At 55.4% G+C, this 23751-nt stretch overlaps 11 protein-coding genes across 11 annotated transcripts; 6 read left to right on the forward strand and 5 right to left on the reverse strand.

The window, feature by feature from the left end:
- Positions 1-34: 34 nt before the first annotated feature.
- Positions 35-2887, reverse strand: BKA78DRAFT_379696 (alpha-1,2-mannosidase family protein-like protein; the record flags this gene model as incomplete). The annotated part of the gene is made up of 7 exons (XM_066892948.1): positions 35-836; positions 897-1228; positions 1286-1493; positions 1562-2217; positions 2267-2501; positions 2566-2574; positions 2676-2887. 7 exons carry the CDS (start codon positions 2885-2887, stop codon positions 35-37), a joined length of 2454 nt encoding a protein of 817 aa, XP_066744245.1.
- A 773-nt stretch (positions 2888-3660) lies between these two features.
- Positions 3661-7583, reverse strand: BKA78DRAFT_314076 (uncharacterized protein). The gene is made up of 4 exons (XM_066888435.1): positions 7441-7583; positions 7106-7330; positions 4672-7049; positions 3661-4619 (listed from the first exon to the last, which is right to left on the reverse strand). Exons 1-4 carry the CDS (start codon positions 7480-7482, stop codon positions 4067-4069), a joined length of 3198 nt encoding a protein of 1065 aa, XP_066744246.1. The 5' UTR covers positions 7483-7583; the 3' UTR covers positions 3661-4066.
- A 1339-nt stretch (positions 7584-8922) lies between these two features.
- Positions 8923-9328, forward strand: BKA78DRAFT_352741 (GGL domain-containing protein; the record flags this gene model as incomplete). Its single annotated transcript, XM_066891410.1, has 3 exons — positions 8923-9077; positions 9146-9206; positions 9266-9328. 3 exons carry the CDS (start codon positions 8923-8925, stop codon positions 9326-9328), a joined length of 279 nt encoding a protein of 92 aa, XP_066744247.1.
- Positions 9329-9602: 274 nt separating this feature from the next.
- On the reverse strand, positions 9603-10593 carry BKA78DRAFT_133445 (uncharacterized protein). The gene has a single exon (XM_066882640.1). The coding sequence runs from the start codon at positions 10495-10497 to the stop codon at positions 9850-9852; it is 648 nt and encodes a 215-aa protein (XP_066744248.1). The 5' UTR covers positions 10498-10593; the 3' UTR covers positions 9603-9849.
- An 844-nt stretch (positions 10594-11437) lies between these two features.
- Positions 11438-12368, reverse strand: BKA78DRAFT_133467 (uncharacterized protein). Its single transcript, XM_066882641.1, has one exon. It carries the CDS (start codon positions 11965-11967, stop codon positions 11470-11472), a length of 498 nt encoding a protein of 165 aa, XP_066744249.1. The 5' UTR covers positions 11968-12368; the 3' UTR covers positions 11438-11469.
- Positions 12369-12896: 528 nt separating this feature from the next.
- Positions 12897-13931, reverse strand: BKA78DRAFT_133476 (uncharacterized protein). Its single transcript, XM_066882642.1, has one exon. It carries the CDS (start codon positions 13742-13744, stop codon positions 13061-13063), a length of 684 nt encoding a protein of 227 aa, XP_066744250.1. The 5' UTR covers positions 13745-13931; the 3' UTR covers positions 12897-13060.
- Positions 13695-16676, forward strand: BKA78DRAFT_314088 (uncharacterized protein). The gene is made up of 3 exons (XM_066888436.1): positions 13695-14432; positions 14481-15600; positions 15659-16676. Exons 1-3 carry the CDS (start codon positions 13953-13955, stop codon positions 16246-16248), a joined length of 2190 nt encoding a protein of 729 aa, XP_066744251.1. The 5' UTR covers positions 13695-13952; the 3' UTR covers positions 16249-16676.
- Positions 16677-16934: 258 nt separating this feature from the next.
- Positions 16935-18176, forward strand: BKA78DRAFT_295513 (DHS-like NAD/FAD-binding domain-containing protein; the record flags this gene model as incomplete). Its single annotated transcript, XM_066886489.1, has 1 exon — positions 16935-18176. One exon carries the CDS (start codon positions 16935-16937, stop codon positions 18174-18176), a length of 1242 nt encoding a protein of 413 aa, XP_066744252.1.
- Positions 18177-18482: 306 nt separating this feature from the next.
- BKA78DRAFT_133482 (uncharacterized protein) lies at positions 18483-20233 on the forward strand. The gene has a single exon (XM_066882643.1). It carries the CDS (start codon positions 18788-18790, stop codon positions 20195-20197), a length of 1410 nt encoding a protein of 469 aa, XP_066744253.1. The 5' UTR covers positions 18483-18787; the 3' UTR covers positions 20198-20233.
- Positions 20234-20488: 255 nt separating this feature from the next.
- On the forward strand, positions 20489-21040 carry BKA78DRAFT_295515 (uncharacterized protein; the record flags this gene model as incomplete). The annotated part of the gene is made up of 1 exon (XM_066886490.1): positions 20489-21040. One exon carries the CDS (start codon positions 20489-20491, stop codon positions 21038-21040), a length of 552 nt encoding a protein of 183 aa, XP_066744254.1.
- A 974-nt stretch (positions 21041-22014) lies between these two features.
- BKA78DRAFT_352744 (uncharacterized protein) lies at positions 22015-22839 on the forward strand (the record flags this gene model as incomplete). The annotated part of the gene is made up of 2 exons (XM_066891411.1): positions 22015-22539; positions 22630-22839. 2 exons carry the CDS (start codon positions 22015-22017, stop codon positions 22837-22839), a joined length of 735 nt encoding a protein of 244 aa, XP_066744255.1.
- Positions 22840-23751: the final 912 nt, after the last annotated feature.

Raw genomic sequence — 23751 nt, forward strand, 5'->3', positions numbered from 1 at the left:
TTAGCTGCGCTCGATTCTTGCTTTTGCAGACACATTACAACTCCACGTGCCCCGGGCTTGGTGGCAGGTCGCCTGTATCCCACTCAACCGGCTGGGCTCCCAGTACAAACTCAATCGTCCCACCCTTCTCAATGTCTTTGTGGCTAACCCAACTCTTAGTCCAGCTCTCACCATTCAGCTTCACGCTCTGCACATAGTAGCCGTCTGCCAGCCCCTCGGCCGTAATTCTCAGCGTGCCCTCGCCCTGACCCGCACCCGCAAAACTGGGAATTTTCACCTCCAGCTCGTCAAACCACGGACTCAGCAGGAGGTAGACGGGCTGCGTCACGACGGGATACAAGCCCAACATTTGCCACACCAGCCAGCTGTCCAAGCTTCCGCCGTCGCTGTTTCCTGGTAGTCCGCTGGCCGTATCTGAGTAGTATTGGTCGACGACCTGGCGGGAGCGCAGCACGCTCTTCCACTGGCGCTTGCCCAGATAGTTGTACAAGAAGGGCGTCGAAAAGCTGGGCTCGTTTCCCGGGTTGAAGAGCGTGTCGCCAATGTCGTTGGTACCGATGTCGCTCGAGCGCCCGCCGGGCTTGAACATGAGATCCAGTCTCCGCTCGGTGGTCGCGGGCCCACCCATGAGCATGATGAGCGTTTGCATGTCGTGCGGTATGTTCCACGAATACTCGAACGGCAAGGCTTCGTAGGCGATAGCGCTCCATTCGCACTCGCCGCAGGACTTTGGGTCGTACGCTGGGTCTGCGAGGGTGCCGTTGGCTTGTTTCGGCGCGAGGAAGCCAGAGAAGTCGTTGGAGGTTACCGAAGGCACCCAGAGGTTGCGCCAGCCGCTGGACAGCAAGCAGGGTCAGTCTTCTCCACGAAACTCGAGCGAAGTCAGGGGCACTCACGCAGAGCGGTTCAGATACTTCTGGTAATCGTCGGGCGCAAGCTCCTTTGCGACGACGCTGAGCGCAAAGTCGTTGAGGCTGTACTCGACCGTCAGGCTCAAGCTCCGCGAATACGTCGTGCTCACGAAGCCGATCTTGAGCCAGTCGTCCAGCGCGCCGCGGCCCTCTTTGGTGCTGCCCGTGGCCTTGTTCTCGATGTCGAAGTTGTTGTAGGGCGTCCGCTCGGCGTCCGTCTCCATGGCTGCGTAGCCGTCTTGCCAGTCGATGCCGTATTGCAGTCCTTTGACGTATGCGTCGGCGAGCACGTTGTCCGCGTTGCTGCCGCCTTGGACCTAGTGGTACGTTAGCTTCTACTTGTCTCCCTGACATCCAGTGGAGGAGAAACTGACTCGACCGTTGTAGTTGCCACTGCGTCCATCGGGCATGAAGCGTTCGTTCCGCCAAATGGAGATCAAACTAATAATCATTCCAGCAGCGCGGTCAGGTTCAATCAGCAACCAAAGGCTATTGGTACATCTGAAGGTGTCCCAGAGAGTGTAATAATCATCGTAATAGGGCTCATTTGTTTCAAAATTGGGACTCTCGCCGGTCCGGTCACTAAAGGGGAAAAGAAACGGTTAGCCCCTGGGTGCTCCCTCAACAGCATTTCCTTGCAAACCTCGTACCTGGGAATGAGATGCATCTTGTACAGCGCCGAATAAAACATAGTCAGCCGAGTAACGTTTTTGAAATCAGTCGTCGTAATTTTGGAAAAGACTTCGTCGTTCCAAGTCTTCTTCGCGGTCTGGACCGTCCCGTCAAAATCCCAGCCGTCGACCTCGTCGTCGACGAATTTACACGCCTTCTCCGCTGAGATCCACGACACGCCCACCTTGGACATGACCTCGGAGGCGGATCCGTCAAATACGAAGAGCGCGCCAATGCGATTGGAGTACTGGTAACCCGTCGTGCCGCCCGTGACGCTGCTGGAATCGTTCAGCCATGTCGGCCGGCTGTCGGTGGTGTTTGGCCAGTACGGATCCGTGTACGGCCCGGTGAAGAGCTTTGCGGACTTGGGCGTTGAGCTAAACTCTCCGCAGAAAAAGACGGTGTAGTCGGGTCCGTCGTTGAAACCTCCCCTCCATATCCCGTACCCTTTGTACGTTTTCCCGCCGTCCGAAACTTCCAGTTGGCCATTGGAATAGAACTGAGCCCTGTTGACTTCGTCGTTTGTCGGCAAGAAGTGAGATACGTCGACCAACACGTAGCGTTCCCCTGGTTCCGTGTAAGAGTACTTCATCAATCCGGCGTGTCGAGTTGCAGTAATATCAGCAACAACGCCCTGCGCTCTGTCAGATTACTTTCCAATTCGAGACAACCGTGGAGCCCACGTTTCCCAACTCCGTTCTGTACAATCCAACTTCGGCTTTGTCTTGGACCTTCCGTGGCTGCATGTACGTGAGATTATCGAGAACGTTCACGCCCTCCAAAGTCGTGAGGGGCATCTGCCCGACGACGCCATACTTGACGCCACCCCCTGTGCCGCTCTCGTGGAGCAACGTGATGGCAGTGACGAAGCCGTCAGGGGTGTAGCCGCCGTTGGCGTTGCAGCAAGAGGCGTTGAATCTAGGAGACTCTGGTCTCAACTCGGAGACGGGGCAAAACTGCCAATGCGCGTCGAGAGACTTACACAGTGGTACTGCAAACTTGTCAGTCCTGTTTCTCTTCTGTTTGCTTCTCTTTTGGCATTCGCGACATTTTCGCTTCTTTTGCAGATTGGGCATGTGAGCAGCCACTTACTCGATTCCAGCTTTGACAACGCCGAAAGGCATCGCGGCGCCGGGGAAAACGTTTCCAGCATTGTATGCCGTGCCCTTTTCGGGTCCCTCAGTCCCAATAAACGGATTGACAAAACGCGTCCAGTCCTCGGCGGCAACGACGGGGCCCACGCAACCTACGGCGGAGAGCAGCAGCAGCACTGCAAATCCGCGCAGCCATGAATAGCCAGCCATGGAGACGAGAGGCATGCACAGGTGGTGGTGGAGGTCGTCTCGCAAAGAAGGCTGCGGCTACCAATCCCAGCAGCAGCGGTGGTGGTGTCGCACTGATATTGTAGTCCCAGTGCGAGCGTACCTGGTGGCGCGCGCAAACACGCGCAAGGTTTAGAGATATTTTATACGTCAACTTAGCCGTCCCGCCCGTCCCCGTGTTCGCGGTGTCGCAGTTACATCCAACTCTTTTTTGGGCGCTCTGTTCTTGTTTTCCCCCCTCTAGAAACCATCATGCCCCGCCTTTCGGCACGCGGGGCACCCTCGTACAACTTGCGTCATGCCACATAATGCAGAGAGCTACAGAACTACTGGACGTGGCCCTTTCCGTTGGAACTTGCCGCTTTGGGCTAATCGCGGCAGGTGGACCACGAGGAGACAGCCGCGCGCCCCATGTTGCACCCACTCAGCGTTGGTGGATAGTCGCGTACCATTTGCTGTTTGTGAAAGCTAGTTGGGTGTGGAAATTGGAATGTCGCTTCTTTTGACTCGTCCCCGACTCGACGGTCCGTTCCTGCGTCAGTAGCTGACGATAAGGTGCATGATCTTCAGGTACCGTTACGGAGAGTGGTTGGGAGGAGGAGGAGGAGGAGCAGCAGAGGGCCTTTTCAAAATTGTTACTGCGGGGAGAGGTGTGGTAGTATCAAGAACTGGGCGCAAAAGTGGAGGACAGTGCGGGGGAGGGACGTTTGGATAAAGTAGTGACAGCACAACTGTACTTCGCGGGAATCAGAAATCCGAATTGAATACGAGACGAGGTCTTTCCTAGAGTATTTTGAGGATTGGGGCGATACATTCTTCATCAAAGCAATGGCTGTTCGAATCATCGAGGTTTCAAGAAAAAGGTGAATTGCTACGTACATAGCCAAGACGTTCCTGGCTACCTCCACCACCGTCTTCTCTGCCCCGTCGATCCAGTTAACAGCTCGAGCAAACCAACCAAGCTTTCCTCCCAGCCCCCGGTGCAGGAGAAAGCCGCAACTACTAAAACACAAATGAACCTGACCTGCAACCCATCAGGTGCCGTAAACCACCAGCGCTTTTTAGATGCCATACGTCAAACCATCAGAGTGCATAAAGTCGTCCACGCCCCACGAGACTCAAGAGGGAAATCGGGTAATAGGGTCCGTCGCTTGGAATCAACTAGCCACGGCGGAACGCGCCAGGCCTGTACTTGCCGTCGCTCGAGGGAGCAGAGGAGCGGGGACCGTCGGCAGACGCGTCGCGTTCGCCCTCGCTACGCTTGTGCGGCGGTCTCCATGCACTTCCGGATGGGCTTTGGCCCTGGCCGGGAGTCGAGCTGCGAGCGGAAGGAGGCTGGTATCTGCCGGAACCAGAGGCGGGAGAGTCGGTGCGGGCCGGAGCAGCACCACGCTCCTCGCGCTGTGCCCACGAAGAGGCACCATCACGACGCCCAGGGGGGACGTAGCCACCGCGCTTGGGGGCCTCGGGCTCGGCAGGGGGAGCTTCGGATGCAGCGGGGGCTTGTCCACCGGCAGCGGCCTTTGCGGCCTCGCGCTCGCGCCATGAGGGCTTGCCGCCGGCGAGGTTGAGACGAGGGGGACCGCGCGGTTCTTCCGAGGCAGCTGGTTCGGCAGTGCGCGAAGGGAATCCGCCACCAGCCTTCTTTGCGGCCATCTTGGCCTCGATTTCGGCCTCGCGTTGACGCTGCTTGGCGGCAGCTTCGTCGAGTTTCCTGGGAATTGTAAGTAAAGGTGTGTATCAAATGAGGAACGATTGGGACGTACTTGCGCTCCTCCTCCCTCTTGGCCTTCTCCTCGATCAGCTTCTGCCTCCTCTCCTCTTCGGCAGCGGCCTTCTCCTCGGCCTCCCTCTCCTCCCTCTCGCGCTCCTCGCGCTCCCTCCTTTCCCGTTCCTCGGACTCGCGGCGCTCGCGAGCACGGCGCTCCTTGACCTCTTTGACGCGTGCCTGCATCTTCTGCTGCAGCTCCTTCTCAGCAGCCTTCTTGCGACGGTCAAACTCAGCCTTGCGTTGCTGGTGGATGTCGTCACGGAACTTTTCGTAAACGGGCACGAGGCGGCTCAGGCGGTGCTTGAGGTCAACCTCCTCCTTGTGCTTCTCCTCGGCTTCGCGAAGAGTCGTAGCCTTGGCCTTTTCGTAAGCCGCAAGGTCTTCGTTGCGCTGCCTCTCGTAGTCCTCGGCCAGGTGCTTGACCTCCTCACGGCGGTAGGCACGCTCAAGGTGGTCGATGCGCTTGGCCGTAACCCTGAGCTTCTCGCCGAGCTCGTTCTTCTCCTTCTCCAAAGCAGCGAGCTTCATGGCGCGGATGCGGCCAGAGTCGAGCTCGTCAATGTTGACATTGTCCAGGTCGAGATCGACACCCTTGACGCCGCTCTTGAGCTCGTTGAGCTGCTTCTCGATTTCCTCGCGCTTGATGCGCTCCTGTTCGGCCTTGAGACGGGCAGCCTCACGAGCCTTCTTCTCCTCAGCAAGCCTCTGAGCCTCGGCGGAAGCGGCCTGCTGTTGGGCGATCCTGCGCCTAGTTGCCTCGTCCTTCTCCTTTTGGGCCAGAATGCTGGCAGCAGTCTGCTTCTTGCGCTCAATGACCTCGCGCCTGGCAAGGGCCTCACGGTGCTCCTTCTCGGCGCCCTCTTTGGCGCGAGCCTGAGCAGCAGCCTTGGCCTTCTGACGCTCCTCGTTAAAGGTAGGGTCCACGTACTGGCAGGTGACGTAAAGCGACTTGGCGAGACGGGTGAGCTGCGAACGGACAATCTCGGCGGGAGTGCTCTGGAGGCGCTGGACAGTGCCAGTCTCAGACTCGGCGGAGCCTGCGCCGGAGCCAGGGTGGAGAGCCTTGGCGGAAGAGAAGACGTCCGAGTCAAAGGTAAGAACGCCAGAAGCGTGATCAATGCGGATGGCAAGGTCGCCCTTCTTGCAGCCGTTCATGATGAACTTCTCAATAGTGTCGGAGCTGACCTGGAAGGGCTCCGGGAACTGGGCAAGGCCGAGAACGAACTTGAGGTCAACAGACTCGTAGACCTGCGAGAGCTGCTGGAACAAACGGGTGAGAATGACCTGCTGGAGCGGCAGGACGTACTTTTGCATCTCGGGGTCGGCGCCGATCTGGGTCAGGATGGGGGAAATCTTTTGGCAAATGGAGAGGGGATGGAAGTCGACCTCGAGGATGTTGTAGAGGTCGCGAATCTCGGGCCTGCACTTCCTGAGAAGGCCCTTGGACAAAGCATCCTTGAAGAGGATAGCACGGCTAGGCGCCGTCGACATGCCCAGGAGGTTGGTAAGGCGGGAGTTCTTGTTCTTCCTGGCCTCGTCAACATCAACGAGAGCGCCGCGGGAGCGGTGAGTGCTGATGACGGGGATGGCGAGAGCCGAGAGAAGGACAAAGGACGCGGCCTTGGTCATTTCGGCCTCGGTGACGGACGGGTTGTCCTTCTTGGGGCTCTGGCCAGAGGCCACGGCCGCGGCAGAGACGCGCATGAGGTTGTAGTAACGGCTCCAGGCGGCGGCGTGGAAGAGGTAGTTCTCGCTGACAAGGAAGATCCTGGTAAGCTTCTCAAAGTAGTTGGCCATCATGATGTTCTTCGCGGGGCGCTTGCTGAGGTTGAGGAGGGTGTGGATGTCCTCGACCGAACGGAAGGCCTCCTGCCAAAGCTCCAGCTCGACGGCGACGTTGAGCTGCTGGAAACGAGTGTCCAAGTGGCGCTGGAGGGTGTCGGGGTCGCTGAGGTTGATGGCGTGCATCTGGGACGAAAACTTGGCCGCGTTCTGAAGGTGGTTCCTGAGGAGCTCGCAAAGCCTCCTGAACTCAGTCTTCCTGCCATACTTGGAGCAGAACTGGAAGGCCTGGTGAGCCGTAGCCTGGTACATGACCTCCAAACGGGCATTGTTCTTGAAAATGTCGAGCACGGTGCGGTAGGCCTCCCAAAGGAACTTGAGCCACGGGGTAACGATGGCGCGGTCGGTGCGGTCCTTGGATTGCTCGCCAGAGACGGTGGAGAGCAGGATAGACTCAGGAGTCTCGGAGGCTTCGAGGTCATCGATGTTTTGGGTTCCCGTGTTCTCGATGGAGGATTGGACTTCGTCGGCCTTGGCCTGGGCTTCGGTGACCTTTTGCTCGGCGAGCTCAAGGAACTTCTTGAAGACAAGCTGTTTTCTGTTGTCAGCCGCATCCCGGCCCACCTTTGTTTAGAGTCGGTGCATACCTCGATGGTGCCAATGTTGGTGTTTTGCGCGGTGTTCTTGTACTGGTAGAGGCCATCCTTGGCAATCTTTCCCTTTCTGAGATCCACGGCGAGCTCGACAAACAATATCATCATCGGCTCGAGGGAAGCGATGGGGCTGTTGCGCGTGCGCTTGGACACGATGTGCTCGTGGAGGAGGGACAGAGCAGCCTGCTTCTGCCCAACTCCGATGAGCTCTTGCGCTCGCTACAACCCATGGTAAGTTAGCAGAAGTTCAAGCTGGTGGATAGCTGCGCGTCTGGTGAAGCTGCGAACGCGAGGCAAGACAGCGCACAAAGCGCAAAGAATCAACTTGCCTTGAGCACATTCTCCGGCCGGCTGTGCGGTGGCGGCGGCATCTTGGGCAGAGTTTGACGACGTAATCTGCCTCTGGCTGGTGGATGCTACTGGTCAGATAATTGTCGCGGGCAACCAGAGCGGCGCAGATGGTGGGCAGAGGTGACGGTGGGTGTCAGATTTCTGGATTAGCAGGCGGATTGAAGCCGGATCATCTATAATCCCTAATCGGCGTTCCGGCGAGTCGGCGCTCGCGTCGCGACTCCCAAACAGCTCCAACGCGCGCAAGCAGGCAAAACGCAATGCGACGATTTCTAGTCCAAAGAAATATAATGGAAAATATTTCTAGCTCAACGTAAGTTGCTAAATACAGACTTTGGCAATACTCTTGGTGTTGATTCTGGTGATTTTCGAGCCTGCGACTTCGGCTACGTAGTCCAAGGCAACAAGGCATGCACTGCAAACAGCCCAAAGCGGCGAATGAAAGAAGTCGACAAGCCAAAGGTCTCACGCGTGCTGTGCATTGATTGTATTTTCATTGAGTCGGTATGCGAAGATCAGTTGCAAACGGCGCAGAGACGGTCGTGTTGGAGCTATAGCTTTCAACATTCGAGTTGTGCTCACGGCCTCCATCGCGACTCAGGCTAGACAGAGGATATACTGCTGGAATATGTACGGGCAGTATGGTATAGCGAGGACAATGGGTGCCGGTACAGCGCCTTTTCTTCGGAGCAAACTGGGGTTCTCTTGATGGCGTCAATGGCGGGTGGCCAGAACTCGGTCGGTCTACAGCGTCATGCTGACGGCGGTTGACGATGGCTGTGGTAGTATCTCTGCCGTTGCGACTAGTGAAAGTGCCTGGAGCGACATGCAATACAAAAAGTGAAATGGTCTATCATGTCGTCCTCACTGCCCATGTATTGCCGAGGCATAGCCGGAGCGGCTAAACCGGAAGCGACCACCCCTAAGAGCAGCACAGAAGATCGGGACTCCTGGCTGGCTGCCCGCCGCCCGCCCGCTTGCTGCTGCTGCTGCTGAGTGAGGTGCTGCTTGCACGGAACCCGCCTACCAATCCCAATCTCACCTCGACTTGACTGGACTGGCCCATCTTCACACCCACCACCACCCCAAGCTCACATCGTGCATTCGCCTCTGCTTCGTCGCCGGCCCCCCGCGGCTTCATAGCCCTTCAATCGCTCTCGCTCCCTTCCAGACGACGACAGCACCGTGCAGACGCCGCTCGCTCCTTTGCGAAAGCTCGCTCTCCTGTGCGCGACCTTGCGACTGCTCCGCGACCACGCCGATTGAGAGCCCGGCCACGACGCACCTCACCCTCACCCTTGACCTGTGCTGGTACGTCGCACCATGTTGCATCGCACCCAATCCCGACGACTAATCGTTGCAGACGTCTCCCGTCACGTAAACACCTCGTTCCAAAACGCCCTGACTGTCGCCGCTGCCGACGTCGAAATTCCCTCCACCACGCCCCTTGCAACCTCATAATGTCGGCCCCGTACGAAGCCCGCAACGTCGGTGATGGCAAGAGCAAGAAGCAGAGCATGGCTGAGCTGAAGCTGAGGAGGCTGACGGAGCTCAACGCGCGTCTGAAGGAGGACCTGAACCGCGCTCGGATACCCGTCTCGGAGGCTGCCATGGAGTGAGTGCTCCAATTCCAACTCTGCGCCGACATGACGTGTGACAGCTGACACCTCGCGCTTCCTCCAGCCTCATCAACTTCACCGACAAGGAACCAAAAGACTTCATGGTTCCCTCACGATGGGGAACGGTTAGTAGCTCCTCTTCGCCCTTTTCACTCTCCACTAGCTAATATGCTGGCTTGCGCAGGTTGACAAGCGTGACGATCCATATGCTCCACAACAATCCAACGGCTGCTGCATAGTCATGTAGCGAGCAGATGCACGAGACGCAATCATACCCCCGATATTCTCATCTTTTCTCGCGTACGGCGTTCGACCAAGAGCTTATTTCCCTTTCTTCGATTCACTCCCAGGGTAGCTTTTTCAATTCTCTTCTCGGTTAATACAGAGCCCATGTATCCATTGTCGGACCGTAATGCTACACTGTCTGACCATTGGCGCTGGGCCTTTTTTCTACTGCTTGTCCTCTCCCTCTTCAGAATCCATCCTCTGGCTTCGGACCTTTGGACCACCACCCACCTGTATCTGCGAAAGAAGAACGAATGTATATTAGGACAGGCGAGCTTTTGGTGTGCTTGACGCAGTTACTGGGCCATTGAAACGGTAGTCACGTTTTTTTCGTCTGGTGTAAGCGTCGACGATGGGCGGTATTTGCGCGGTTTCGGTGTGTCGAGAAGCAGCGGCGACGATGGCGATGGCGGCACAGGAGGTGTGGTCTTTCTACATGGTGCAGACTCGAAAAAAAGCGACGGAATAACAAAGTCTCGCCCTTCATGGGATGGCGCCTCTCCAGCGTTTGTTTTGTGTTGATAATGCAGAAGGACCCAATTGCGCAGGCCCTTTTTCTCCTGGACTTTTTTGGACCCTGCTCATGTTGTTTTTGGTACGCTTGGTATATTGAAATTGCACGAGAGGCGCTCTTCGTGTTGATGTCGGACAAACCAGTATGCCAACGCCTTTATGCTTCCCAATGTGATCACCATGACACGCTCTCAGCAGGAATATCTCATTGATCAAAGTCCACACATCTAGCACGCATTTTTCTCCCATGTCCAAAGACGGCGCAACCCACGCCCACAACTCCAATCTACCATCAAGTGCCCCTCGGGCCACCGCGCCCTCCTGTACCTTTCTCATGCGAACAAAGCCAGGCGGCCACTCTACAAGAAAGAGCGCGGGCAAGGAAGCGAGGTCAGACGAGCAGTGAGACAAGCAGCGGTTGCGAGCCACCGAGCGAGGAGGGAAATTCGAGCAAGCGAGAAGCCGCACGCGTGATGGGGCGGGGGCTCGAGTGACACAGGAGTGAGAGACAGGCAGGCACACGGATGGACACTGACTGGTGACGCGCAGAATGCTTGACGTGCTTGTACTTGTACACTGTACAGGGACTAGGGGAGGTCTGCGTCTGTATGTGGACATGGGCTAGGGTACCTAGGGGTAGGGGGTAGATGCGAGCATGGGGGGGCACGGGAGGGATACCGTATAGGTATAGCGGTGGTCTCTTCTGGTTGAGAGCTGGATTCTGGAAAGAGAGATGATGGGTAGACATCAATGTGAGCAAAGTGACAGAGACAGACGGACAACAAAAAACTGGCTGGCTGGCTGGCTGGCTGGCTGGCAAGCTGGCTACCTAGCTCAATGGCCGCCGAAACACAGACACAGACACAAAAAGGACGGACAGGCACCGCTGGTCACGACCAGTTTCAGCGCTCGCGTATACATGCAAGGTGCTGGTAGGGCAGCAGCAGTAGCAGCATTCGGTGCAAGCAGGTACAAGGTAGGCAGGTGGAGGGATGTTTGGGATTGGATTGCGCAAGGCAGGTTCGAGGGAGTCGAGGGGAGCAAGATGAAGCGAGGTGCGTGTGCGACTTCCTGGGTTGTGGGTGGGACCGGGGGTGGTACAAGATGAGGTGCGAGTCTGCGAGGTGTGCAAGGTGCGTAGGGGAGTGTTGGAGTCGTGTTGTGCTACGTGAAGAGTCGGATGGAGTGAGCCAGTGGGGGTTGGTGATGCTAGAGTGGTTATATAGTTGTTTTGATGGTGTCCAGAGTCAGGTCAACCGTCTTTCGTTTTTCGTCATCAATAGTAAATTGAAGCCTATGTACGTTCGTCTCGAGCTTTTGGATCATCACTTGTGGTGTAATGTTCCACTTCTAGAACAGAAAGAAGCCGCCAGGTTTGGCAATGGAAACGGAGTGTGTGACTTGTCTCTATCTGGAGGGTGTGTAGTGTGTTCAGTTTGTAGATGGAGACTTACACTTGTTGACGGGTTGCTACTAGCCTTCCTGGACGACAAGGTGGATGGTGATGATGGTGATGGTGTTTCGTAGCCTCACATCCTGTCTATTTCCGAATGTCAACTCCATCTCTCGAACATCTCAATCAGGAAACCATCAACCTCTATCAAAATCAAAGACAGCCTCGCGGCACCTCCACCAGCACTCGGGCCCGTCCGAAACAGGCACACCAAAATGAGGCTCAAGCCAACCAGCGGAGGCGCGACGCAACGCCGCGATTGGATCGCTTGGAGGGCGCGGTGGCCCCCGGCCGCGCGGTGCGCGCGGTGCGAAATTACGGCGCGCGCAGATTCGTCGCTTGCTGGGGAGGAGCAATGGCCTCTGTCCTGTCTGTCCGCTCCCCGCTCCGACCTCGTGCTCCAGAGCGGGATCCTCACGGGCTGATAAGTCTGAAGGAGCCCCTGGTCCCTTGGGGGCGTGCCAGGTGAGAAGCGAGAGAAACGGCCTTTTGTGTGGGAAATTTTTCTTCCTCACTTTTGGTGCTCGACGTGCATCGTCTCTGGGATGTTGTGCAGCTGCCGCCGCCGCTGCCGCTGACGGCGAGGGTAAGAGCCGGAGTGACAAGCGGCTGTTTTCTGGGTGCTGTGGCTGCATATGGACCCGCCGTGTCGGTGCTGAGTACAGTCAGCATCTATCTTTTCTTTTTCTCTTCCCCGGGTTGCTGGTGGAGTTGAAAGCTCGACTATGGAGTATGTACTCCTTCTGCGCATGGAAAAGAGCCTGCAAAGCCGAAATTGACGCGGCCTTTTTGCTACGATTGGTGGTCTCTCAGGAGACACTATCCAAAGTCGGGAAGCTCGTCTCCCGGTGGTCTTACACGGTGTGGAGTGCTTCGGCTCCTCCTACAATTTTTGTTCAAGGCGGTCTGGTGATGGTCTCCGGTGTTTGACTCTTGGTGTTGAGCATAGAGGGCTGATCCCAGTTGCTTCGACGGCGGCAGACGTTATGACCAATGGCCACATTCTTGATGCTTGCCCGCCGTCGATCGAGTCCGGCTTTGGGATGGCTTCTCGTATTGTGGTGCCTAGGAGACAAATTGCGGCGGCCTCTGGCTGAGAACAGAGGACTTGGACGACCAGCCAGATGTTAGGCGGTCGTCGTGCTGGATCGGAGATTTCCGAGTGTCCCCTCTGCTTCCCGCCGTGCATCGTTGGTGGGCGAATGGGCAAAGGGCGGATCCCAACATGGAATGCCGCTCAAGCCTCAGGGTCCTCATGCAAGGCAAACAGCGTGGAGCTGGAGGATTGGAGCAAAACGTGCTCTGCATCTTCTTCAGGATTCCAAAGGCCCCTTTGCACGAATAATTGGCCGGCCCATTTCAGAGATTGCTCGCGTGCCTGAGCGGCGAGATGCGCTGGTTTGCGGCAAAGGCATGTGGGCGGAGGCGGCGCGGCGTATGCACGAGGGTTCCAAAATGGAAGTAAAAGCTTACACCCCTGGACTCGCTTCGAGTTTTGGTTTGCTGCTGTGCCTGACAGTTTGAATGCAGAATGATCAAGAGCTTTTGCGAGAGTTTTGGCCTTCTTCTGCTGCCGTGGTGTAGTCAGGGCCTGCTCAATGAGTCGTTGCGGTCCGGGTGGCTTCACGACTGACTAGAGGACGCGGCCAATCACGATGGCTTAAAAGGCGAGAGCTCCACCATTGCGGCGGCTTTCGTGGTAAGAGACTTTTTGAAGAAAGAAGGGTCTCAATTCTCCCAGGAAGGCTTCTCGCGCTTCACACCGGCCGTAAAGACGAGGACGAGACAGCAAAAGAGCCATCTTGAAGTCGTCATGGCTCCATGGCGATGATGGGTAAGCAGTTGGGGCAGAATGGCACGTTGAGCAGTCTCGAGCTTGTATTGGTCCTGGGGGAGGCTCGCATGTTCAAAGCTGTCTCGTTTAGGTGGGACCCGAGAGTCGAGAAGTTGATGGAAATGTGGGACGAGAAAGCAGTGATGTAAATCGATGGACATGGACGCTAAAAGCAGATCACCATCATGCGTCCAGGTGGTTGGGAGCTCGTGTGTGCAAACCTCCGCTGGAGAGGTCACGAAAACTTCATGTGCCAGGGCGGCAGCCAGTCCGGTGACGGTGACGGCAGGCGAGGGAGCCTCGTCACGGCGACTTGGCTGGAGATTCAGAGTTTCAACGGCCTGGTAAAAAGGGACTTTTTGAGAAGAACGGATTCCTTTTTGTGTGCGCGGCCCGAGTCGCAACCTTGAGCACCCGCAATTGCTTGACGAAAAAGGCCGGACATGCAACTCTCCCCACCCAAGGAACCCTGCCGGCGGCGAAGTCCTACTTATAATCCCTCTCACGTCCGCAGCCAACCACACCTCTGTCTGCGCGCGCCTTTGATTTTTGCGGCATCCTGCCGCCAACGACTCCATCGACAAAGTTCTCTCGACATTCCCTGGACTCTCCTCATTTTCGCTGTGCTGATGAGGTCTGCGTGAAAATCGACCTTCACCACCACCACCCCGCCCTTCTTTCCTCGCTCACCCACCCGCCGCGTGGGGGTTTGTGTGACCTGTGCAGGGCCGTCACCGCCGCGCAACCTCGCAAGGCCGTTCTCTAGACTCCACTCTCGACCACATCATGTCTCAACCTTCCCAGCAGTCCCACTGGCCCGACCACAATATCGACACCATGGCCGCTGTCCCCGATCACGAGTTTGACAACCTGCTGGACTTTGGCGACATCGAGCTCGACTTTCCCATCTACGATACCAGCAACAAGAACGACCACCACCTGTCTTCCCTTAATGAGAGCCTCCAGCAGCAGCACTTGTCTTCGGCCGCAGTCAGCCCATCGCAACATCGAAATGACCCGTCTCAGCAATCAACGGACCAAATGCACTCGGCAAACAACGACTTTTTCGACTTTACCTTCCAGTCCGCGTACCCACAGCACCAAGATTACTCCATGTCCGAACAAATGATGCGCCAACGCGCCGCTGTACCACCAACGCCCAACAGTGTCGAAATGCGTGGAGACGCGGCGCGATACCTTCAACAGATGGATAGTCAGACAAGGGCCATTGTCGAACAAAGATACCAGCTGAGAAAGGACGATATGGTGCGTTTTTGATGGACGCGCAAAACGGCTTGAGCTAATTCAACATAGGCCAGTTTCACGCCTCTCGTTTCCCCGGCCGTGACACCTCACGAGTCAAACTTCCAGATGCAACCCGAATTTACTGTTCCCGGTGCCTACTTCAGCCCTCTTACATCCCCGGCACTCGAGGCACAGAACCGCGACGGCATACATCGAGCGCACTATTCCCAACCCCACACCGCAAACACCTCCATGACGACCTCGCCAATAAATCTGGATATGGACATGGTTGGAAATGAGGAGACACAGCCGAAGCCTGCGGGGAAGTCAAAATCCAGAAAGAATGGGTCTTCAAATCGCGGTGCTGCACAGACCTCTCGCATACGTCAGTCCCCCATCGTGAAGCCACAGACCCAGAAACAGAGAGGAAGGCTTTCGTCAGTCGTGTCATCGAAAGAAGTCAATGATCTGTTGGAGGAGACGCAAAAGTCGAACAAACATCCAAGACCAGCATCTTCTGGAGTTGGGAACAGCTCAAGTCGTGAGGGCTCAGAAAACGCGTCAATATCTCCAGAACCTCTCTCAGAATCCCTCATGGGTCCTCCCCCAAAACCGGGCTCCGTCAATGCCTCGCCGTCAATAAGAGCCAGAGGCAGCCAAAATCAGCCAATGATTGGTCTAGACAGTCAAGGCCAAGCTGTGTGTCCGGCAACCCCAGCGTCTCTCATGCGGATGCAGCCCTCGCCTCAGACTCACCCCATCTCCGGGTCCCAGCACGGCACACCTACCTTTGTGCCGCATGGAGGGTCGCAACCGCTCAACGATGATTTCGCCCTTCCGGAGCCAGCAGCACCCACTGAGGCAGCTATTCAGCCTTTACGGCCAATAATAACAAGGTCGGACACAACTGTCCATGATGAAGACTCAACACCACGGATGGGACCTGCTCGAAAAACACCAAAACTAGGTCCCCTCAGCACTCCCTCGGGTCCTCTTCCTTCCGCTCTCAGGAGTCCCTCTGTCAGCTCCACAGCTTCGCCCATCTCCGCAACTGGCAACAAGAAGTTTGATCTGAAGCCTGCCACGAGAGGCCATAACAAGAAACGAGGAAGCATAAGTTCGGCACGAGTCAGTCCTGCACTGCGACCCAAGATTAGCCCAAGCATCAAGCCTCTTTTGCCTGAGGGTGGTGAGTAATCCAAGCGTATTGTGCACAAGGTTGAGCTTCTTGAACTGACTTTTTGCAGCAACAAACATGTCCGACGAGACGCATGCCCTGCTTCTTGCATCAAAATCAAACTACCAGAATATCCTCGAGGGCACACACGTCCCTGGCGTCTCTTATCCCGAAGATCTTTCCACAAATCTAACTTCAAAGCGCACATCCCACAAGCTCGCCGAACAGGGCCGTCGTAATCGAATCAATCTAGCTCTGCAGGAGCTGCAATCACTCATCCCGAGTCCTGGTATTCAACCAAAGGATGCGAAATCAAGCACCGCGAGCAACTCGGTCAGTCCAGAGGCCGAAACCCCGCAAAAGAAAGAGGAGCGCCAAAGCAACAGTAAGGCTAGCACCGTGGAGAATGCCATTGATTATATCAGGCTTTTGAAAACAAGAGATATCGAGAGACATCAACAAATGTTGGAACAGCAAAAAGAGATTGACCTGCTGCGGAAGACATTGGCCGCTGGCTCGTTGGATTCCAAACCCAGTAATGGCGAGCGAACAAAGGAGGCAGCGCCGGAGAAACTGGAAAACAGCTCTCAGAACGGCGACCCAATGGACACTGACAAGACGGAGGCCGGGGAATCCGATGAGGGAAAGTCGGCAAAGTGAGAACGTTTGGAAGTTTCTCGCTCTCCTGACTCGATCTTCGTTGGGAGCCGGAATGGGAGCCCCCCACTCTCGGCTTTTCCAAACCTCAGCTCGGCAAGTTCGAACGAGGCAAGCCTTATGATACCTGGCGGTAATTCGATGGAGGCCTACTACCTCTTACCGTCCGGAATCCCCATGAGAGATGCGTTTGTGCTCTTTATACACAAACGTTTTACCGGATGTAATGGAACGGGAGAGAGGATGCAGCGAGCTCGACACAGTCGCAAGGCCACTGTGCTCAGAATGCTCCTACCGTGTGTTTACTTCTTCGATGCTAGATACCCGCCCGTCTTGGTTTGTCGGGCAATGGGTGTTGCCAATTGATAGGGTAGTCTTGAACACCTTGAATAGACCAAAGATAATGCCAAGACAACATATTGAACTGTCAATTGCTTCCCACTGCTTCTACTATTTTTGCGTTTTCTCGAGACTGGTCAAGAAGCGCGCTTATTACTTGCAAAATATATTCTATCAACCGTTGATGCAACAGTACGACACAAACCCTCAAGGGACCATTCGGGGAAATGCCGTAGATCCGGAAATGATCCGTGCTGTTCTCTATCTATGACGCTGACGTCGCGCCTCAAACTACCAACCCAGAACTTCGCAACGGATTCAATTCACGACCATGGCATATTCACAAAGCCATGCCCGTGATGCGCATCCCTTACACCGATCCTCTCCCCGCCCCACGTATCCTCCCACCTAGCGCTTCGACCGTCAGAGGCACCATTGCTGCTCTCACGAACTTCCTTGTTACACCTGCACGAACTTCAGTTCCAACGCAGCAAACACCATCGCCACCTCATCCCTCCGCAGCTGAAAGCAACCATGCAACATCCGCACTTGCATCCAGCCGCCCGCGTACCCTCCTCCTCACTGGTGCCGGTATAAGCGTTGCCTCGGGCCTGGCCGATTACCGAGGCTCCAGTGGAACATACACTTTGAACAAGACGTACCGACCCATATACTTTTCCGAGTTCGTCGGTTCGCACGCATCACGGCAACGATATTGGGCGCGCTCGTTCCTTGGATGGGAGAACCTGCGGCGCGCCAAACCCAACACCTCACACCGCGCAGTTGCGGCACTGGGCCAGGCCGGTGCCATTCAGTCCGTCATCACGCAGAACGTGGATTCCTTCCACAAGATCCTGAACGATCCAGCATCGCTGCCGACGTTGGAGCTGCACGGCTACCTCCGCGCAACAGTGTGCTTGACCTGCCGCAAGGAATACGACCGACAGGCTTTTCAGGAGCGGCTGTGCGAGCTGAATCCCGCATGGCACACTTTCCTGCAGGAATGTCTGCGCAGCGGCGCTTTGGACACGGAGAACCCGATTGAGCGGAGAGAGCGCGGACTGAAGACGAACCCCGACGGCGACGTCGATCTGCCCGGCGTCGACTACGCCACCTTTCGATATCCGGCTTGTCCGAGTTGCCTGGGAAAGGATGCAAGAGTCGATGTGGACCAGGATGGAGCCGTGGTTCCGACGACCAAGGCTGGCGTCCTGAAGCCTGCGGTGGTTATGTTTGGCGAATCCATTCCACCTGAAGTCAAGACGCGGGCGGAGGAGTTTGTCGATGCTGCGGATAAGATGCTGATTGTGGGGAGTAGCCTTGCGACATACAGCGCATGGCGACTTGCCAAGAAGGCTACAGACCAAGGGAAGCCTGTTGGAATTTTGAATATGGGAGGCGTCAGAGGCGAAGAGGGCTTCTTCGAGGGCGTTCCGAGAGACAACGACGGCAGTCTGGCGTTCAGGAGTCAAGAAGCAAGCGAGTTTATCCTGCCAGAGGTCGTTGAGAGGGTTCAAAAGATGTGGGGCACGAGCAGCGACAAAGTTGCAGACAAGACGCTGGATGATGCAAAGGCTAGCGCGAGCTCATGAGGTGCTGAGGCTTGGTAGCCAAAGCTTTGGCACACACAGGGAAGAATTTGAGCCAGAGCAACCAGAGACTATTCAAAAGAGCGACCACGGAAGCATGGAAATTTCCTATCTCAAAAGGGCGTGCGTTAAGGGAGCAGTCAAGGCCCTCACCCACGTGAGACTAGAACTTGCCAAATTCTTTACGCAGTCACAGGGAGCAGCCGTAGTTTTGTGTGCCACGAGTTATGCTACCAGGCCTCGCGCGCGATTCGGCTCTAAGAGATATGCTAACATGCATCGACAATTCAAGGAAGTGTACCCTAATCTTCGGGGTTACCACGTCTTGAATTGATCTGTGCCTGCCAAGAAAGTGAAGAGCAGACCAAAAACCATGGTTGGCCAACGCTCTTCCCAACTTATGGAGAAGTTCATCGACCTTGAAAAGGTAGGTGCGTTTGTGGTGCTTTAAAGCAGTGCCGGTCTCTCGAGTCTCGAGTCTCGCGGTCGACATATCAAAATACATGCAATAACTTCTCGCAGCACACTTTCGGACTTACATTCTTTCTGTGCAAGTTCATCTCACCCTTCATTTTCACGGTCACAACTTTACTTCTCTTACACCACTGAATATCATGGTCGGTCGTGGTCCTGCCAATGACGAGGGCGTCATCCACGTTGAGAGAATGGACCACGATCGATTTCCAACTGGTCCCGAGCGCCGCATTCATCTACTTAATCCGAATTCCTGGGTATTCCACAGAGAGGACCGGCATCACATCTGCAACAATCGGGCACTCTTCACCGAGTACAATCCCTTGATCGACCCTCTTAAAGTCCAGGTCGATCATTGCGAAGGAAATCCTATTGCGATTGGGATCGGCGTAGTTCATATTCCAATCTGGGTCAGTCGGGATGAAACTGGGCATCTGGTTCTACACAATGTGTACTACGTGCCCAAGATGCGCTTTTCGATCGTCTCCTTCCGCCGCTGCACCGAGGGAGGATTCAGGCAATGGGCAGAAACGGAAATGGGCCTCGAGATGCGTCAAGATTTCAAGTCTCCCAAGTCCAGGTCTGCTCCTGTGTACTTCGACATCGCCACCAGGACCTGCCTGACGCTGCGACTTTCGAACGACTTCTACGATCGCGTCCCATGCCTTCCTCTCCATCCTGAAGAGCCACTTGAAGAATCGCGGGTCCATGTCCATAGTACGGCACGGCTCTTGTCCGTCGACGGTATCGAGAATGCCATGGTGTCTGTTCGGAGACTGATTGGGTTGAAACGATTGGGGCACCTACAAGGTTTGAGCGAATACAAACGGATCAAGAACCAACCAATCACTGGCATCACAGTTGGCGATATTGTCCGGTTGCTTGACTGGGAGCTCCCTCTCCACATGTACCCTCCCAGACACCATCTACTTCCGCACCCGCAGGCTCTGTTTCCACAATCGATCAACGGAGAACAACAGGACGCAGACGACGCCAGAACTCTTGTCGAATCCTCGCCGGGGTTGAACGAATGTCCAGCGAGCGAGTGTCCGGCTGGTTTGCCCTCGTGCCCTCCGGCAAGCGAATGTCCTGCTGGTTTACCCTCGTCCCCTCAGCAAGGTTCATACCCTGCCAGAAGGGACTCGGGTGCGGGCGAACGTCCGGCAGCTCATTTTCATTGCCACACGCCACTTGATGAGAACGTACCGCTTTCCGATCTCATTCGACAAATTCGGGCCATGCGGGAAGCAGGCGCGGCAGGACCTCATCAACATGCCGATAAGGCGGAAACAACAAACCAAGGAGAAAGGGGCCAAGGAGAAACGGATCAAGGAGAAATGAACCAAGGAGCAACGGATCAAGGAGAAAGAGACCAAGGAGCAAGGGATCACGGCGAAATGGACCAAGGAGCAACGGACCAAGGAGCAGCGGACCAAAGAGCAACAAATCAAGAGTCAATGGTACAAGAGGCAACGGATCAAGAGGCAACGAACCAAGAAGCTACGGACAGTAACCAGAACAAGACATTGCAGGGCGAAGAGGACGGATAGCATCCCATTCGGATGCATTGGATCAGGATGCTGGCCCGCAGCGCAGAACCTGTTCGACACGCCGGTGAAGCATCAGACCAGGACGCCACGCCTTTTCAACAGAACGAGACGGGATTTCTGAGAGTCCGTTGTACCTCCGGCTGCAGTGAGTGGCGTCTTTCTGTGCAGGAGTTTGTCAGCGCGGGCTCCCAACAAATCCAAGACGCGACCGAACGTGGACAGAACGAGACGAGATGCAGAAAAAAACAGTGTGGTTATACAGGCATGCACATCTTTCGTCTTCCCGCGGAGATGTTTGGAGGAGCCCCAGGCCGACAGGCGGTATTCGAGGTTCTCATGACGGATTTGCCACGACAATCCGTACAGCATGGTACATCACATCCGGCGAGGACGACGGACCTTGAACAGAACGAGATGCCAGTTGACGAAAATGCCAAAAGCGGCGCTCCCTTTCAGCTTCGTGTGATCAAGCTGCGAGACCGCAATACATTTTTCGTCACAGACGCATGGTACGAAGAAGCTATGGGGCGTAAGGATGCTGAGTCAGGGGTTTTACACGTCCAGTGCCAGTGTGGTTCAGGCTGTAGAGCTTTTCGTGTTCCTGTGGAAGTGCTTGTGACGGCCCGCGACAGACTGGAGAAATTGGCGAAAGCAGATCCAGAACAACGTCAAGAAGCGACAGAATGTGGACAGAACGGAACAAGATTCAAACGTGGTCGGCACATCCTCGTCTTTCCTGCGGAATTGGTTTGGGGGCTCCCTGGCCGACAGACGATAGTCGAGCTGCTGGTGGAACAAGTCAAAGCCCATGATTCATCACGTCCTGCGGAAGTGGCAGATTAGGAAAACTGCCGCCTGGTAACCGACTGGCATCTTGAGAAGGAGAACCCAGCAGCTCCGGAGATAATGAAGCAGCTCGATGCTGTTGTTTCAAGAGCAGCTGAGCGCGTCCTGAATGGAGTCACCAGCATAGTAGACCAGTTCAGAACAAAGCCCAAACCCCCGAGTCCGACACCACCACGGGATCCGTCTGTGGAAAGAGTCAAAGCAAGCGAACACATTGCTCTCCAACCCCTATATGGAAGACACATGGGGCAACCAACCTTGTATGAGATGATTGAAGACGCGCAGAGGGAAAAACAACTGAGGTCCTCGGCCAGAGCCTTGGCTCGAGCATCTCCCAGTGGACACCTTCAAGAGCAACGAGGTCAACTCGCAGCAACTCTTCGTACTCCTGTCCCTCAGCGCACTTGCGAGAGCTCGATTGACAACTCGATCATCTACTGCCAGTGTGGCGAAGATCTTGACAAGCACTTGCGCGATAGCCGCGGTCAGGGGTCTTGAGTCCTCAGGCACGCTCTGTGAGACGCTGCACACGCTTTACCAGGAACTTGCCGTTGGTGCTTGTGTTCAGGACATCTTGGGTATGGGATGAAACATTCGTGGAGTCTTGTTGTACTGTGGTGTTCAGTAGTAGAGTTTTGCTTATTCGCTTTCATCGCTTTGAAATTCATCTTTTCGGTCGTTGAACTCTACGCGCGCAAAAAACCAAAAAGCTGTTGTGATTGCTCCCAGACTCATGAAGCCAAGACCTGTACCGATAGGCAGGAGCGATGATGATTCGCTTATGGGCAACTCCCTCCGGCTGCTGGGAGGAGACTTCCGTTTTGCACACAGTAGGGTCTCTTAGGTATCAAACTTCCTTTCCGCTGAGATTCCAGCCTTCACCTAACATTCTTCAAGTCCCAACATTCATTAAAGGAGTCATCGATCTCTCACTTCAAGCATTCGTACAGCTACGAGCACCAGTCGCGGCCATGTCGATCGGCTCGAAAAGCAACAGCACCCCGGAACAAGTTGATCTTGAACCGAATCGCAACATGCAGCGCAACCGCGACGCTTGGTTGGTCGTACATACAGGAGCACTCCACGTGTGCAACAGGCGCGAGGCCTTTATCGCATTTCAAGAGATCAAGGCGTTTACCGTCTCAACCAAAAGTGACAATCCAAGTCTCGGCCTCAATCATACGTACACAGCCCGCGGCATTGGACAGACGAGAATCAACATCACATCAGTGGACGGAACGTCTCATGAACGAGTCCTTCAGGATGTTTTGCACGTACCCGAGGCCTTTGCCAACTTCGTATCCCTCCCTAGGCTATTTTGCCCGGCAGAAGAGCAGTACAAGTTAGACCGCAAGCTGGGCGTGGCGTATTCTATGGACGGCCGCGAATTGGCGTGGTTTCCTCCCGACAACCAAGGCCTTTTGTGCCTAGTACTTGATAACTCCTTGGAACCACTCTTCGAGGGCCCTTCTGCTCTTCACCGCAATGCACCAACTGTAAGTATTCCTTACTTTTAGGAGCCATCTAATGTTAGGCCCAACTGGGCTAAGCTTAGTCCCCGACACGCCCAGGCTAACCTTTTACAGTTAAGCTTTGAGGTACACATGAACGGCTTCCCCCGACTGGATGTCATCAACTCTGCTCCGAAGCTCGATATGGTCCTCCGCCACCTGAAATCGCTGGACGACAGCGACAAGGACGAGATTGTCCGCTGGGGGACTGACAGGGTTGACATGACGGTGTCTGAGATCATTAAAGTCGTGAATGAACAGTTGGCGGACGCGGAGTCCTCATAGGAGAGAGCAGTTCTGACTTGTCCGCGAGAAAAGTGCTTTCTTGGTGGCCGTTTTGCGTACAGCCCTTCAGAAGGTCACGCCGCATGTGCGCATCAAAGTCTCTTCAAGAACTTGACTCCGATCAGTCCTGTTGGAGGAAAGAAACCTTTTGTCCCACCAGCCGTCGGGATGGGCGACATGGTTCTGAAGATCGCACGGCCCGATGGGTCTCTCGGACTACCCATTACCCTGCACGATGTCCTGTATATTCCCAACTGGCACGTCAATGTCCTTACGCACAAATCCCTATTCGGACCCGGCGCCTTGTTCGAAGGTGGCACTTTTGATGAGAAGATCGGCGTCGCGCGAAACAAGCGCGGTAAAGAGGTTGCATGGTTCACCAAGTGCCATGACGAAGATGTTTGGGTCCTGAAGCAACCAGAGCCCGCGATCGCTGGTACCTCTCGCCGTCATCCAGGACCACCGCCTGCGCTCCCTCCGCCTGCGCTCCCTCCGCCTGCGCTTCCTCCGCCTGTTAATCCTTTCGATATTCAACCAGAACCTCAAAATGCTACAGGACTTACAAATGAAAAGAGGAGAGAGCTGTCCAAAACTAAGAATGCTGGCCCACGGACTTTGCTTCCTCGCAAAACCGGTCAGTCCAACCTCGGATCTGGAGCAACATGGCATCTCGGACAAGCGACAAATGATGCCGCACACAGTGGGACATCTGGACACAAGGGACTTCCCAAAAAGCCCAAACCCATCAGTCCTTCTTTGCAGAATTCAGTATTCAAAGGCAAAGAAAACATTGCTCCTGGAGCGGCACCAAAAGAGGCGGCGACGCCGGCCCAAGGACCCTCGACACCAATAAGTTCAATGGCAAGCGTTGGCGGATTTTCTATGGCAGCAGGAGATCTTGATCCAGAAATG

This window comes from Phyllosticta capitalensis (genome assembly GCF_038381095.1).
Source record: "Phyllosticta capitalensis strain CBS 128856 chromosome Unknown BKA78scaffold_5, whole genome shotgun sequence".
Classification (NCBI taxonomy): domain Eukaryota; kingdom Fungi; phylum Ascomycota; class Dothideomycetes; order Botryosphaeriales; family Phyllostictaceae; genus Phyllosticta; species Phyllosticta capitalensis.